This window comes from Doryrhamphus excisus, linkage group LG7 (assembly GCF_037039965.1).
Source record: "Doryrhamphus excisus strain RoL-2023G ecotype Guam linkage group LG7, RoL_Dexc_Guam_v1.1, whole genome shotgun sequence".
Taxonomy (NCBI): domain Eukaryota; kingdom Metazoa; phylum Chordata; class Actinopteri; order Syngnathiformes; family Syngnathidae; genus Doryrhamphus; species Doryrhamphus excisus.
The window spans coordinates 569,960-582,447 of NC_136363.1; the positions used below are offsets into that span (position 1 = coordinate 569,960).

General features: G+C 48.6%; 1 protein-coding gene across 2 annotated transcripts in view; it reads right to left on the minus strand.

Annotated features, from left to right (window-relative positions):
- slc39a4 (solute carrier family 39 member 4) overlaps positions 1-12,488 on the minus strand; it is a 44,780-nt gene that overhangs the window by 5,054 nt on the left and 27,238 nt on the right. Inside the window, exon 1 of one of the 2 annotated variants that reach the window (XM_078791829.1) lies at positions 5,687-5,699. The exons of the other annotated variant lie outside the window; for it this stretch is intronic. Coding sequence (XP_078647955.1) covers positions 5,687-5,689 — 3 coding nt within the window. The 5' untranslated portion in view covers positions 5,690-5,699. Of the gene's footprint in view, positions 1-5,686; positions 5,700-12,488 lie in introns of those variants that run through there. 2 annotated transcript variants of the gene reach the window in all.

The following is a 12,488-nucleotide window of genomic DNA, read 5'->3' on the forward strand; positions in this document are numbered from 1 at the left end:
GGAAAGTCCACTTGTTATTTCAAACCGTGGATATACGGCAATGGGAGCACCCCCACGCCAAGCACGGCCATACGATACTTATACATATAAATAGATAATGATTACCAATATAGGTCAATATATATATCAATGGGAGCACCCCCACGCCAAGCACGGCCATACGATACTTATACATATAAATAGATAATGATTACCAATATAGGTCAATATATATATCAATGGGAGCACCCCCGCGCCAAGCACGGCCATACGATACTTATACATATAAATAGATAATGATTACCAATATAGGTCAATATATATATCAATGGGAGCACCCCCGCGCCAAGCACGGCCATACGATACTTATACATATAAATAGATAATGATTACCAATATAGGTCAATATATATATCAATGGGAGCACCCCCGCGCCAAGCACGGCCATACGATACTTATCCATATAAATAGATAATGATTACCAATATAGGTAAATATATATATCAATGGGAGCACCCCCACGCCTAGCACAGCCATACAATAATCCATATAAATAGATAATGATTACCAATATAGGTAAATATATATATCAATGGGAGCACCCCCACGCCAAGCACGGCCATACGATACTTATACATATAAATAGATAATGATTACCAATATAGGTAAATATATATATCAATGGGAGCACCCCCACATCTAGCATGGCCATACAATAATCCATATAAATAGATAATGATTACCAATATAGGTCAATATATATATCAATGGGAGCACCCCCATGCCTAGCATGGCCATATGATACTCTATATAAATAGATAATGATTACCAATATAGGTAAATATATATATCAATGGGAGCACCCCCACACTTAACAAGGCCATGTAATCTATATAAGTAGATAATGATCATGAATATAGGTAAAAATATAAGTATACAATACTCAATTTATTTGAGTAGATATTGATCAATATAGGTAAAAATATATGGGAATGGTAAAGAATGGTAAAAATATATGGCAACGGGAGCACCCCCACACCTAGCAAAGCTATACAATAATCTATAGAAGTAGATAATGATAACCTCAATAGGTACAAATATATGGCAATGGTAAAGAATGGCAAATTATATATATATATATATATATATATATATATATATATATATATATATAATAATCCATATGAGTATATAATGATGCCCACCATAAGTAAAGCCCCCAACTGCAGCTGACCAAGTCATCCAGAGGAACTATAATAATAATAATAATAATAATAACAATAATAATAGTAATACCAGCAGTTCCAAACTAGCAAGTTGTATTCTAGCATTGTCAAGGTGAGACCTGCGGTTTGTCGAGGAAAGGAATGTTTGCCTTTTATGGCGGCGTGGCCAAGCTATCAGCGTTCGGACCTCGATCTCCCAGCGCCGCCTGGGGCCGAGGCTCCAATAAGAAGGTACCTTTTCACACGGCCCTTCTCCGCACTGCACACGGCTCGCCAGCGTATTAAAGAGCACGTCCAGCCACTCCTCGCTCAGGAAGCCGTGCGTGGAGGGCAGCAGGCCGGCCAGAGATCCGTACGCCTCATCCGCCGTGGGGCACGCCGACGCAGCAGCCGAGGCGCCCCAGGGGGCCAAGAGGGCAACAAGGAGGAACATGGTACCCTGACACCTAAACATCGGGAACCGGCGGCAGCTCAAGCTCTTCTGATGTATACGTTGATCCGCATTGAGCTGTGGACACTCAGCTCAGGTCCTTATCAGATCCCGGGAACCTCGGGACCGGGACTCTGGATGGTGATTGGCTGAGCGGCGCCTGTGTCGTCCTATGACTGCCTTTTAATGCTATACTAGCACCCGGGGGCCTCAGCACCTTTCCTTCAGTGCTGCGCCATCATGGACACAGCCAGCTAGCATAGCATGCTAGCATGTCACGAGCTGCTATAGAAAGCCTTTAATGATTGACAGGTGGTGGACCCATCGGTACTGGATCCGTACTAGCAAACCAAACAAAGAAAGACCACCAAAATAGTGGCGACTGTGCATGGTATGCTGCTTCCTGGTGGGAACTTGGAAAACCGGAATCACTCCTTTGGACTGGAGAGAAGCGAGAGGAGCAGGCCAAGCGTGAAGTCATGACAGTGCATGGTATGCGTCCAGAAACAGACCCCAGATCAGATTGTGATGACACACACCAGCGGCGTCTCTGACCTTTAGCGGCGTCGTAAACGCTGAGGGGGTTGATGATTGCCCCTCCTCGGGATTTCCACACCTCGGTGGCGACAACACACCTTCACAGCGGGCAAAGGCGGGTCCAGTCACGATAGTGCATGATATGCCATGATGTGACGGTAACTGCCATCATGGAGACCTGATGGCGCTACTGGCAGGGACCAGGGAGGGGCGATGCGTCTGGAAATCCAGCAGAGGGCGCTGCTTCCCAAGTCCATCCATGCCAGCCACCAGTGAGGAATACCACATCGCGTGGAATCAACGTGAGGCTTGTTGTGGTCTGTCGGTATGAAAAGGAGGCACTGGGACCAGTAGGGACCTACTGTACGGGCGGCCATTGTGGGGCACTGGGTGGTCCACAAGTCCTGCCATCAAAGCCGTCATGTGTCAAACATGACAGCGTGGAAGGATATCCGCGTGATTGGCTGCACATCTTCGACTAACTGCTTCTGGCCTGGGACCCCGGACATCTGTCCGGGGCCCGCCTGCCCGCCCGGCACCCACCCCCCCTGGCCCCAACCCTCGGCCCACGTTGCTAATCCTCCAAGTGTCCACTGACCCGTTTTCACTGCCTCGTTGTGGCGTCAGCTGCTGTCATTCAAACCTGTGGATGTTCTCAACGCACACATTCAGCAAGTTCCTCTGCCCCCCCCACACATTTAACACTGCAGTTAGTCCTGGGTCTAAAGGGGCTGTGGGGTTCCTGGGGGGCATGACTGACTTCCATGCTCACCAATTCCTTCAAGTGTTTTTTTTTTTTTTTCACGTTGACTACTGAAGAACTCCTAAAGGGTCTTGAACGCCACTCTTCCTCAACAACAACCCCCCCGCTAGTGCGAGCACTTGTGTACCCGCTCCCCGCCTGGCCCCAGCCCTACTTTTCTTTCTCCGCCTGATGTTTCCATTACAGAAATAAAAGCATGACGGCTAATCCACTTATATGTTCCCTGGACGACACGCACACGCACACGCACACACACACACACACATATACACACACACACACACACAATAACACATATGCTAGATGCTTATGGCTAACTATAGGCAGCCCAAGCCACCCCCCCCCCCCCCCCCACCAAGTGGCTCGTCCTTCCTGTGGAGCAAAGATAGGAGGAATTGAGGAGCACTGAGGTGGGGGTGGGGGGGGTGTGGGGGGTTATTTGAGTGTTAAGTAAGACATTAAGGAGATCTCATTGTGATGCCTTCAAGCTCACCTTGTATTTTATCGTTTCCCACCGTAGGAACATCACTAAGACTCCATTTTGCCTTTAGTACAAATAGAGGTCAGATTCCCAACTCCATCCCATCATCCCATCATTCCATCACTAATGGGCTCTCGTCAGAACCTGACCCCATCCCACCCTGAAGGACGTCTCCAGGGGGGGGGGGGCGTCAAGCAGCGAGCACATGAGTGCTCGTACTTTGGTGTACGAGTGTTTGAGGATGAGGATGTTGGTTGGAGATGATGAGGTAACCTGAGTCCTTGTTGGGAATACTGGGCATTCATGTCCTAATTTGGGGCCTAATCCTAACCCTAGTCCGGGAATTCTGCCTAGCAACAAGTGACCAAGCACATTTGTGCAAAACCTCACTTGTGCTCCTTGTGCAGGAAGTGGACTAGAGAGTCCGGGTGCTGCATGGAGACCAGCATTCTGAGCAGGCTTTCTCTTAGGCGCGCACACACACACACACACACACACACACACACACACACACACACACACACACACACACACACACACACACTTTGGTCAAATGTTAATGATTTACTAATTCCGAGCGTTAAGTCTCTGGCTGCTAAAAATTCCTGTCCAGCTTGTGACGGGAGGAGAAGGAATTAAAAAAAGCAGCACTTGACTTTAAAATAATAACCACGTCATGGTCTGATTGCCCCCCCCCCATATTTAAGTCAGTGGAGTGGCAAATGAGGCACGGTGGCGGCACGGTGGCGGCACGGTGGCGGCACGGTGGCGGCACGGTGGCGGCACGGTGGCGGCACGGTGGCGGCACGGTGGCGGCACGGTGGCGGCACGGTGGCGGCACGGTGGCGGCACGGTGGCGGCACGGTGGCGGCACGGTGACGGCACGGTGAACCAGGAAGGAGTGCAACAAAGGAAGGATGGAGGAATGAAGAGGAAGATGGATGCCAGCCTTTCACCTCCTGCCGCCGCCATTCCCGCCCAAATGCACAGGCTGGACCCTTAGCAGTCACATGACTCCACACCCTTTGACCCCATCCCAAAGGCTCCTTTCCTTCCTGCTCTTTAAACGTGGTGCTTTACTGCACCATGAAAGCATGATGGAAATAAACGGCTATTGCCCCGAGGACCCTGGTGGACTTCGCGAGGGTGGCTGGGTGGCGCTATGGGAACCACACGTGGCTTTACAGCGCCCCCTAGTGGCCCCACACGGGAGCTGTAGCATTTGAAGTAAAGTACAATGCGAGTGCAGAGTATTTTCTCTCATTCTGGGTCTTGGCTCATACGACTGTAGGGGTGTTACTTCCTGTCTGTGTGACTCTATCACATTAAAAGCTGCATTTCCAAGATTGTAATCAGGTTTCCTATGCCAAGTACTAGTACTAGTACTAGTACCAGTACATAAACAGGGTATTATTGTACACACTTGACCTTTGATAGACTGGCTAGCAGCCAGCAGGAATACGTAGGAATACGTAGGAATATGTAGGAATATGTAGGAATATGTAGTATCCGTGTGGAAAAGGGAAGAGCTGGAGTTTGCATGAAGTATGCAGACTGACTCCCAAGTATTATCCCCCCCCCGACTTCACCCCCCGCTGCCACTCAAATCTCTGCAACAGTCAAGACGGGCTTCGCCACAAATAACACTTCTCCACCGTCCTCACGGCTTTGAACCATCTCCTAAAACAAGCAAGGCTGACCTTTGACCTTTGACCTTTAACCCTTCCACTAATTCTCCAGGAAGTCGAGGCAAACGTCCTTAAGTGATCAAAGTCTGTGTGTGCGTGCACATGTGTGTGAGTGTGTACATGTGTGTGAGTGTGTACATGTGTGTGCGTGCACATGTGTGTGCGTGTACATGTGTGTGCGTGCACATGTGTGTGCGTGTACACATGTGTGTGTGTGTACACGTGTGTGCGTGCATGCAACAAGGCCGCCCAGGTGGCCAGGTAATTAAAATATGTTTCTTACTGCTGATTTGATATGGAAATTTAACAGCTAACATCTGGACAAGACAGGTATGAGTGTGTGTGTGTGTGTGTGTGTGTACATATGTGTGTGTGTGTGTGTGTAAGGTGATGAATCTCTGTGGAACATCACAACACAAAAAAGAAGACATCTTCAATCAAAGATCATTAAAGCTGAATGTCAGGAAATTAATTATGATGCTACACACACACACACGTCCACACACACACACACACACACACACAAACCCACACGTCCACACACACCGACACAGGTGAGCACCCAATGACCTTTGCACTTGCCATGGGAGTAGAGGGCGTTGCTCCCCAGTAAACGATGACATCATCATGTGTGACATGCTGAGTCGTGGTTCTGCAGGGGCGTCCAAAGTGCAGCTTGGAAGGGGGGGGGGGGGGGGGGGGGCATTCTTCCACACCAAAGCATGCCTTGCTTTAGGCTGCTTCCTATAAGAAAAAGCAGTTTTTGTTGATGTTCTATCCTCCACAGGTAGAGCAGGCTGATGCTGTTTGTGTTGATGTTCTATCCTCCATAGTAGAGCAGGCTGATGATTTTGTTGATGTTCTATCCTCCATAGTAGAGCAGGCTGATGATTTTGTTGATGTTCTATCCTCCATAGTAGAGCAGGCTGATGCTGTTTGTGTTGATGTTCTATCCTCCATAGTAGAGCAGGCTGATGCTGTTTGTGTTGATGTTCTATCCTCCACAGGTAGAGCAGGCTGATGCTGTTTGTGTTGATGTTCTATCCTCCACAGGTAGAGCAGGCTGATGCTGTTTGTGTTGATGTTCTATCCTCCACAGGTAGAGCAGGCTGATGATTTTGTTGATGTTCTATCCTCCACAGGTAGAGCAGGCTGATGCTGTTTGTGTTGATGTTCTATCCTCCATAGTAGAGCAGGCTGATGATTTTGTTGATGTTCTATCCTCCATAGTAGAGCAGGCTGATGATTTTGTTGATGTTCTATCCTCCATAGTAGAGCAGGCTGATGCTGTTTGTGTTGATGTTCTATCCTCCATAGTAGAGCAGGCTGATGCTGTTTGTGTTGATGTTCTATCCTCCACAGGTAGAGCAGGCTGATGCTGTTTGTGTTGATGTTCTATCCTCCACAGGTAGAGCAGGCTGATGCTGTTTGTGTTGATGTTCTATCCTCCACAGGTAGAGCAGGCTGATGATTTTGTTGATGTTCTATCCTCCACAGGTAGAGCAGGCTGATGCTGTTTGTGTTGATGTTCTATCCTCCACAGGTAGAGCAGGCTGATGATTTTGTTGATGTTCTATCCTCCACAGGTAGAGCAGGCTGATGCTGTTTGTGTTGATGTTCTATCCTCCACAGGTAGAGCAGGCTGATGCTGTTTGTGTTGATGTTCTATCCTCCACAGGTAGAGCAGGCTGATGCTGTTTGTGTTGATGTTCTATCCTCCATAGTAGAGCAGGCTGATGATTTTGTTGATGTTCTATCCTCCACAGGTAGAGCAGGCTGATGCTGTTTGTGTTGATGTTCTATCCTCCATAGTAGAGCAGGCTGATGCTGTTTGTGTTGATGTTCTATCCTCCACAGGTAGAGCAGGCTGATGATTTTGTTGATGTTCTATCCTCCACAGGTAGAGCAGGCTGATGTCAACAGGCGGACAAAGTGTCATCAAATAAAGCAACCCGTGTATTCTTCTTGTGCACTGTTGCACAGCGCTATCGCCATGGCAACCAGACAGTGGAAGGCTTTGTGAAAATACAGTGTGTGTGTTTTTTTTCTAATATTTCCTAATCCTGGACCAATTAGTTTCAGCCGGAGACGGAGAGAAGGAACGTCTCTCCTCGTCTCCCCTTGATGATTTCTCTCACCTCAGAAATCATTCTCTGTTTGATAAAGTTACATTTTTGGCCTTTAACATGAACATCCAATTAGCTGGGGGGGGGGGGGGGGGTGTATTATTAATGCTGCTAAACACAGGCGTGTGTGGGTATGTTAAAACTATCCATTAACTTCCGCTTCCGTTTCCTCGGTGGGCCTCAGGCGTGTGTGTGTGTGTGCGTCCTGGTAGATGTGAGACACACACACACACACACACACACGGAGCGCGTCGTCGGAGAGGAGCTCAGTGGGAGTACAAGACGATACCTCTGGGGGCTGACGCACGCCCGCTGCAGCAGATTGGCACCAATGCACACAAACATGAACTTTTCAACTTGGTGCAGCGAGGCAGACGACACGAGCGACTCCTAGCCTGCTTTTGGTTTTTCCCCACTTCAGACTCTCCTGTCAGCGGCGTTGGGGGGGTGCGGATTAGCAAAGGTGAAGCGTGCTTGAAAAGGGCTGACGCCTCGAACACCGTGTTACTCCCACTCACGTCTTCCATGCGAGCCTGCAACGATGCTATCAGGTTAAACGCAGGAGGAGACTAATGCTCGTTTGCTGCTAGAAGCTAAATGCTAATATAACATCCCTCGTTTATCACGGGACTTACAGACCCCACCGTGACAAGTCAATCTCCGCAAAGAATGGGATTGAATATTAATACAGGACAGCATAGAAAACCTGTTTATGATCAAATTAGAGCCCCGCAGACACAAAATAACACCCCTATGTCACCGCTACACTCCTGCTATTCTTTGTGTTGACCATTCTTGTTGTTTATGAGTGCTATTGGTGAAGCTAAGTGCTAAGTGTAACCCATGGCTAATCTGTATCGGAACCAGAGCATCCCTTATAATAACACAATGTGTTGTCTTCATGTTTTCAGGCGTCATAGGAAGCAGTGAGGAGGGCTTTGGGCCAGCTGATGATGTTTAAAAGGCACATCTGAGGGGTCAAAGGTGAAAAAGGGGCTCAGCAGCCCGTGCCCCCCCCCCCCCCACATCACAGCCATTGATTACTTTAAAGAAGCCGACTTATTTCACATTTAAGGTCAAATACACAACAAAAAGAGTTTTCAGCTGTCAATCAAAATGGCGGCAGGTCCAACTCGCCATGGCAATAACGGATGTTTGTGTTTGATTTGGGTTCCGTTTATGTCCGCAAGGTGATGAGTGATAGCCGCTCATGCAACAACAAAAGAAACACACACACACACACACACACACTATCCCCCATATGGAGCCCCTCCTGAGACAAAGCCAATGAGGGGGGCGTCCATATTATGATGTCATTGTGTGTGTGTGTGTGTGTGTGTGTGTGTGTGGAGAGGCCGGTGCACCAGTCTGGAAATAGGGGACACATTAATCTTATTTGTCATAACCTGTCCCGTGAGACACTCGGACCCCCTCATCCCGTTTCCACACACACAGCCCCCCCCCCTTGTGTCCTATCAGTATCTGCAGCGGCCAGAGAGAGTGAGGCTAATTACATGTGAGCGTTGAGACGCTGGAAACAAGACAAAGAGCAGTGTGTGTGTGTGTGTGTGTGTGTGTGTGGCCTTTGTTTGTGGCCTTGCTGCTACACACTCAACACAAATGACTCTCCTCCCTCTCATCAGTCCGTGTTATGCGTCCGTCAAGTGTGTGTGTGTGTGTGTGTGTGTGTGTGTGTGTGTGTCAGCAGGACAAGAGAGTAGTGACACGCCAGTACTTTTTAGTGTAGTCTGAACGAGTGAACGAGTGAAAGAGAGAAAGTGGGCAAGTCCACGTGTCCACGTGTGGGTGGCGAGACGAGTACGAGGACCTGCTTGGTTTAAAGTTCGAGATTTACCAACATCAGCAAGTCACCTCTAATCTATTTGGGGTTCCTATACGTCATCCCTCACTACGTTGCGTCTTTTAAACATAACGAGGAAATGATGGCTGTTTCTTGGTTGACTATACGGCCTGTTATTTGTAAAAAAAGCCAAGCTATATGGAGGAATGTACATAGTTACGTTATGAGACATGACGTTAGATGACATTACCTCACACTGCATGGAGATGCACGCACATGGCCGACACGGACATGGCCAACATGGACATGTCATGGCTGAGACTGACACACGCACATGGCCGACACGGACGTGCCATGACCGAGACTGACGTGCCATGGCCGAGGCCGACACACACTTGTCCAACACGGACGTGCCATGGCCAACACGGACGTGCCATGACCCAGGCCGGCACGCACATGGCCGAGACAGACACGCACATGGCCGAGACAGACACGCCATGGCCGAGACAGACACGCCATGGCCGAGACAGACACGCCATGGCCGAGACAGACACGCCATGGCCGAGACAGACACGCCATGGCCGAGACAGACCAACATGCCATGACCAAAACCAACCTTCTATTCTATTCTTGTTACGCAGCCAGCCAAGTGGAGGAGGTCTGGGTTGTCTGTTGCCCCATGAAAAGTCTTTTATTTGGACAATACACACTTTGTTGTTTATCTGCTGACACGTGGACATACGTAACGACTGTGATGATGATGATGTTGTGAAGTGTGTAGTGCAGTCCATGTGTGTGTGTGTGTGTGTGTGTGAGAGGGAGAGAGAGAGAGACAGCTCGGGGGTTAATTAGAGAATAGTAAACAGAACACATGTGGCAGTTTAATATCCCTCTGCATTACAGCTCATTTCACAGCCCACCCGCTCTGGTGGTACTCTTCCTGTCGTGGGATGCTCCCTAGACCGGGGTCATGGGCGTTCCAGCACCCCCCACCCCCCCTCCCACAGGCAATACACTCCCCACCTGCCCCATCCCTTTACACACACACACACACACACAGCTGGTGCAGGTGTGTGTGTAGATGGGGGGTCATTTGAGGCAGATGAGCTGGTGTAGACCAGTCTGGGGCCTCGTCACATCATCAATATGAAAGAGATGGGGGCATGGAGGAATGGGCGGCTATTGTCTCCCGATTTCCATGCTTCTATATGCAGTCTTCCCGCAATCCATTCATTCACGCAGCTATCTGGCAACCGTGCGTGCTCGCTTCCTGTCTTGCCGTTCATGTGTCCATCGTTGACACCTTAGTCCATCCGTCCATCCATCCATCCATCTTTGACACCTTGGCCCATAAGTCCATTATATCAATCCATCCGTCCATCCCTCCATTCCTCCATCCATCCATCATTGACACCTTAGCTCATCAGTCCATTCTATCAATCATCCCTCCATTTGTCCAGCCATCCATCCATCCGTCCGTCCATCCATCCATCCATCCATCCATTTGTCCAGTCACCCAACCATCCATCCCTCTACCATCCATGTATCATTGACACCTTAGCCTATCAGTCCATTCTATCAATCATCCCTCCATTTGTCCAGCCATCCATCCATCCGTCCGCCCATCCATCCATCAATTCCATCCAGCCATTTGTCCAGTCACCCATCCATCCATCCATCCATCCATCCATCATCCAGTCATCCATCCATCCTTACATCCATCTATTTACCATCCATGTATCATTGACACCTTATCCATCAGTCCATTCTATCAATGCATCCATCTGTCCATCCATCCATCCCTCTATTTACCATCCCTCTATCATGTATCATGTTATTCCGATGGGCCATAGTCATCTACATCCTTCATCTATCCAATCCCGCACCTATACATCTATCCGTATGCAACATTCATTATGCATACGTAATGCTGTCTTTACATTCAGTCATGCAAATATACATCCATTCATATCCTGCATATCCTTCCCGTCTCTCCATCCATCCATCCATCCATCCATCTACATATGGATCCATTCCATTGTCCATCTATCCATGGTGTCTATGTGGATCCATTCATCCAACATTTAGCTATACATCCCAGCTACCGTCAATGCATCCAATGCATCCAACATCCATCCACAAACATTCTATACTAATGGGGAGCTCTTGGTGCAAGAGCACACACACACGCACACAAACACACACGCACACACACACACACACACACACCATGCAATCGTCTCTTTACGACTCCACTAATTTCCTAATTACAAGGCCAATTTCTTAGCGGGTCGCCTTGCAGCATTTAAGAGATTTAGGGCTGCAGACGGGGCACCTTTCTCCCCCGAGCGTTGTTGCCTGAACTTGGGCGGGACTCGCGGCATGAAGCGGTGACTTGGCAACAAAAGACCAATCTGTTAGAGCCATAAATGAGCAGTCAGGTGTGTGTGTGTGTGTGTGTGTGTGTGTGTGTGTGTCTCCGAGCAGTAAATGAACACTCTCTCCATCTCTCATCTATCAAAGACTTGACACCAGGAGCAGCTGTGAGATCATGCACTCACACACACACACACACACACACACGCACACACACCCTCTCCACTACTTTAGCAATTTGAGATAATTAGCCTACTATACAATGTCCGCCTGTGCTCCCCAGGGGTCCGGGGGGCGTGTGTGTGTGTGTGTGTGTGTGTGTGTGTGTGTGTGTCAGTCTGCTAAGGATCAGCTGTGTTAAGCGTCCCGTGACATCTAAACTACTAATTCATTGCTACATTAACGCCATTGATTAACATACGGCTGCAGACACACACACACACACACACACGTGCGTCTGGGCAATATTCATATATTATATGCCTTCATAACCAGTCCACTTAAAAAATAGGGGGGTACACTAGTCACTTTCATTTTCTTCCAAAAAGTGAGGACACCTCGTGGGGTATAAGAGTTGGGGTGCCCCCTGTAGGCTGTGGTCAAAATGCTTGGAAAAACAGGCTAGCGTACATTAGCGTACACTGGCGCTAGCATACACACATACACATACACAAGATCTAAAGGAAGGATGGAAGAAGTGACCAGGACCTTCAGGCACGAGGGACACTCCCTGTAACATCCCCACATAGCTGGCTGCCGCTCGACGCCCCTGCACAACCTTTGTTCCATTGAAGGATTGAAGAAAACTTTTCACAACTTGTCCCATGTAAATTTGACAGGGGTTTTAAGTTCTGGATCCTTCTCTTGGTGGATGGTGGTTGGTTATTGGACTTGGGAAAACACAAATATGGAACATATCTTACATTCCTGACTAGGAACAAAGCAAATACACGTACCGGCCACAACATTAGGAACAGTCCAGTCGTAAAGAGGACAATACGGTTGCCGTGGGGACGTAGGACAGCGGGACACATGCCATCTAAGCGATCTGCCAGGTCCCGCTGCGCCAAGAGCCAGGTGC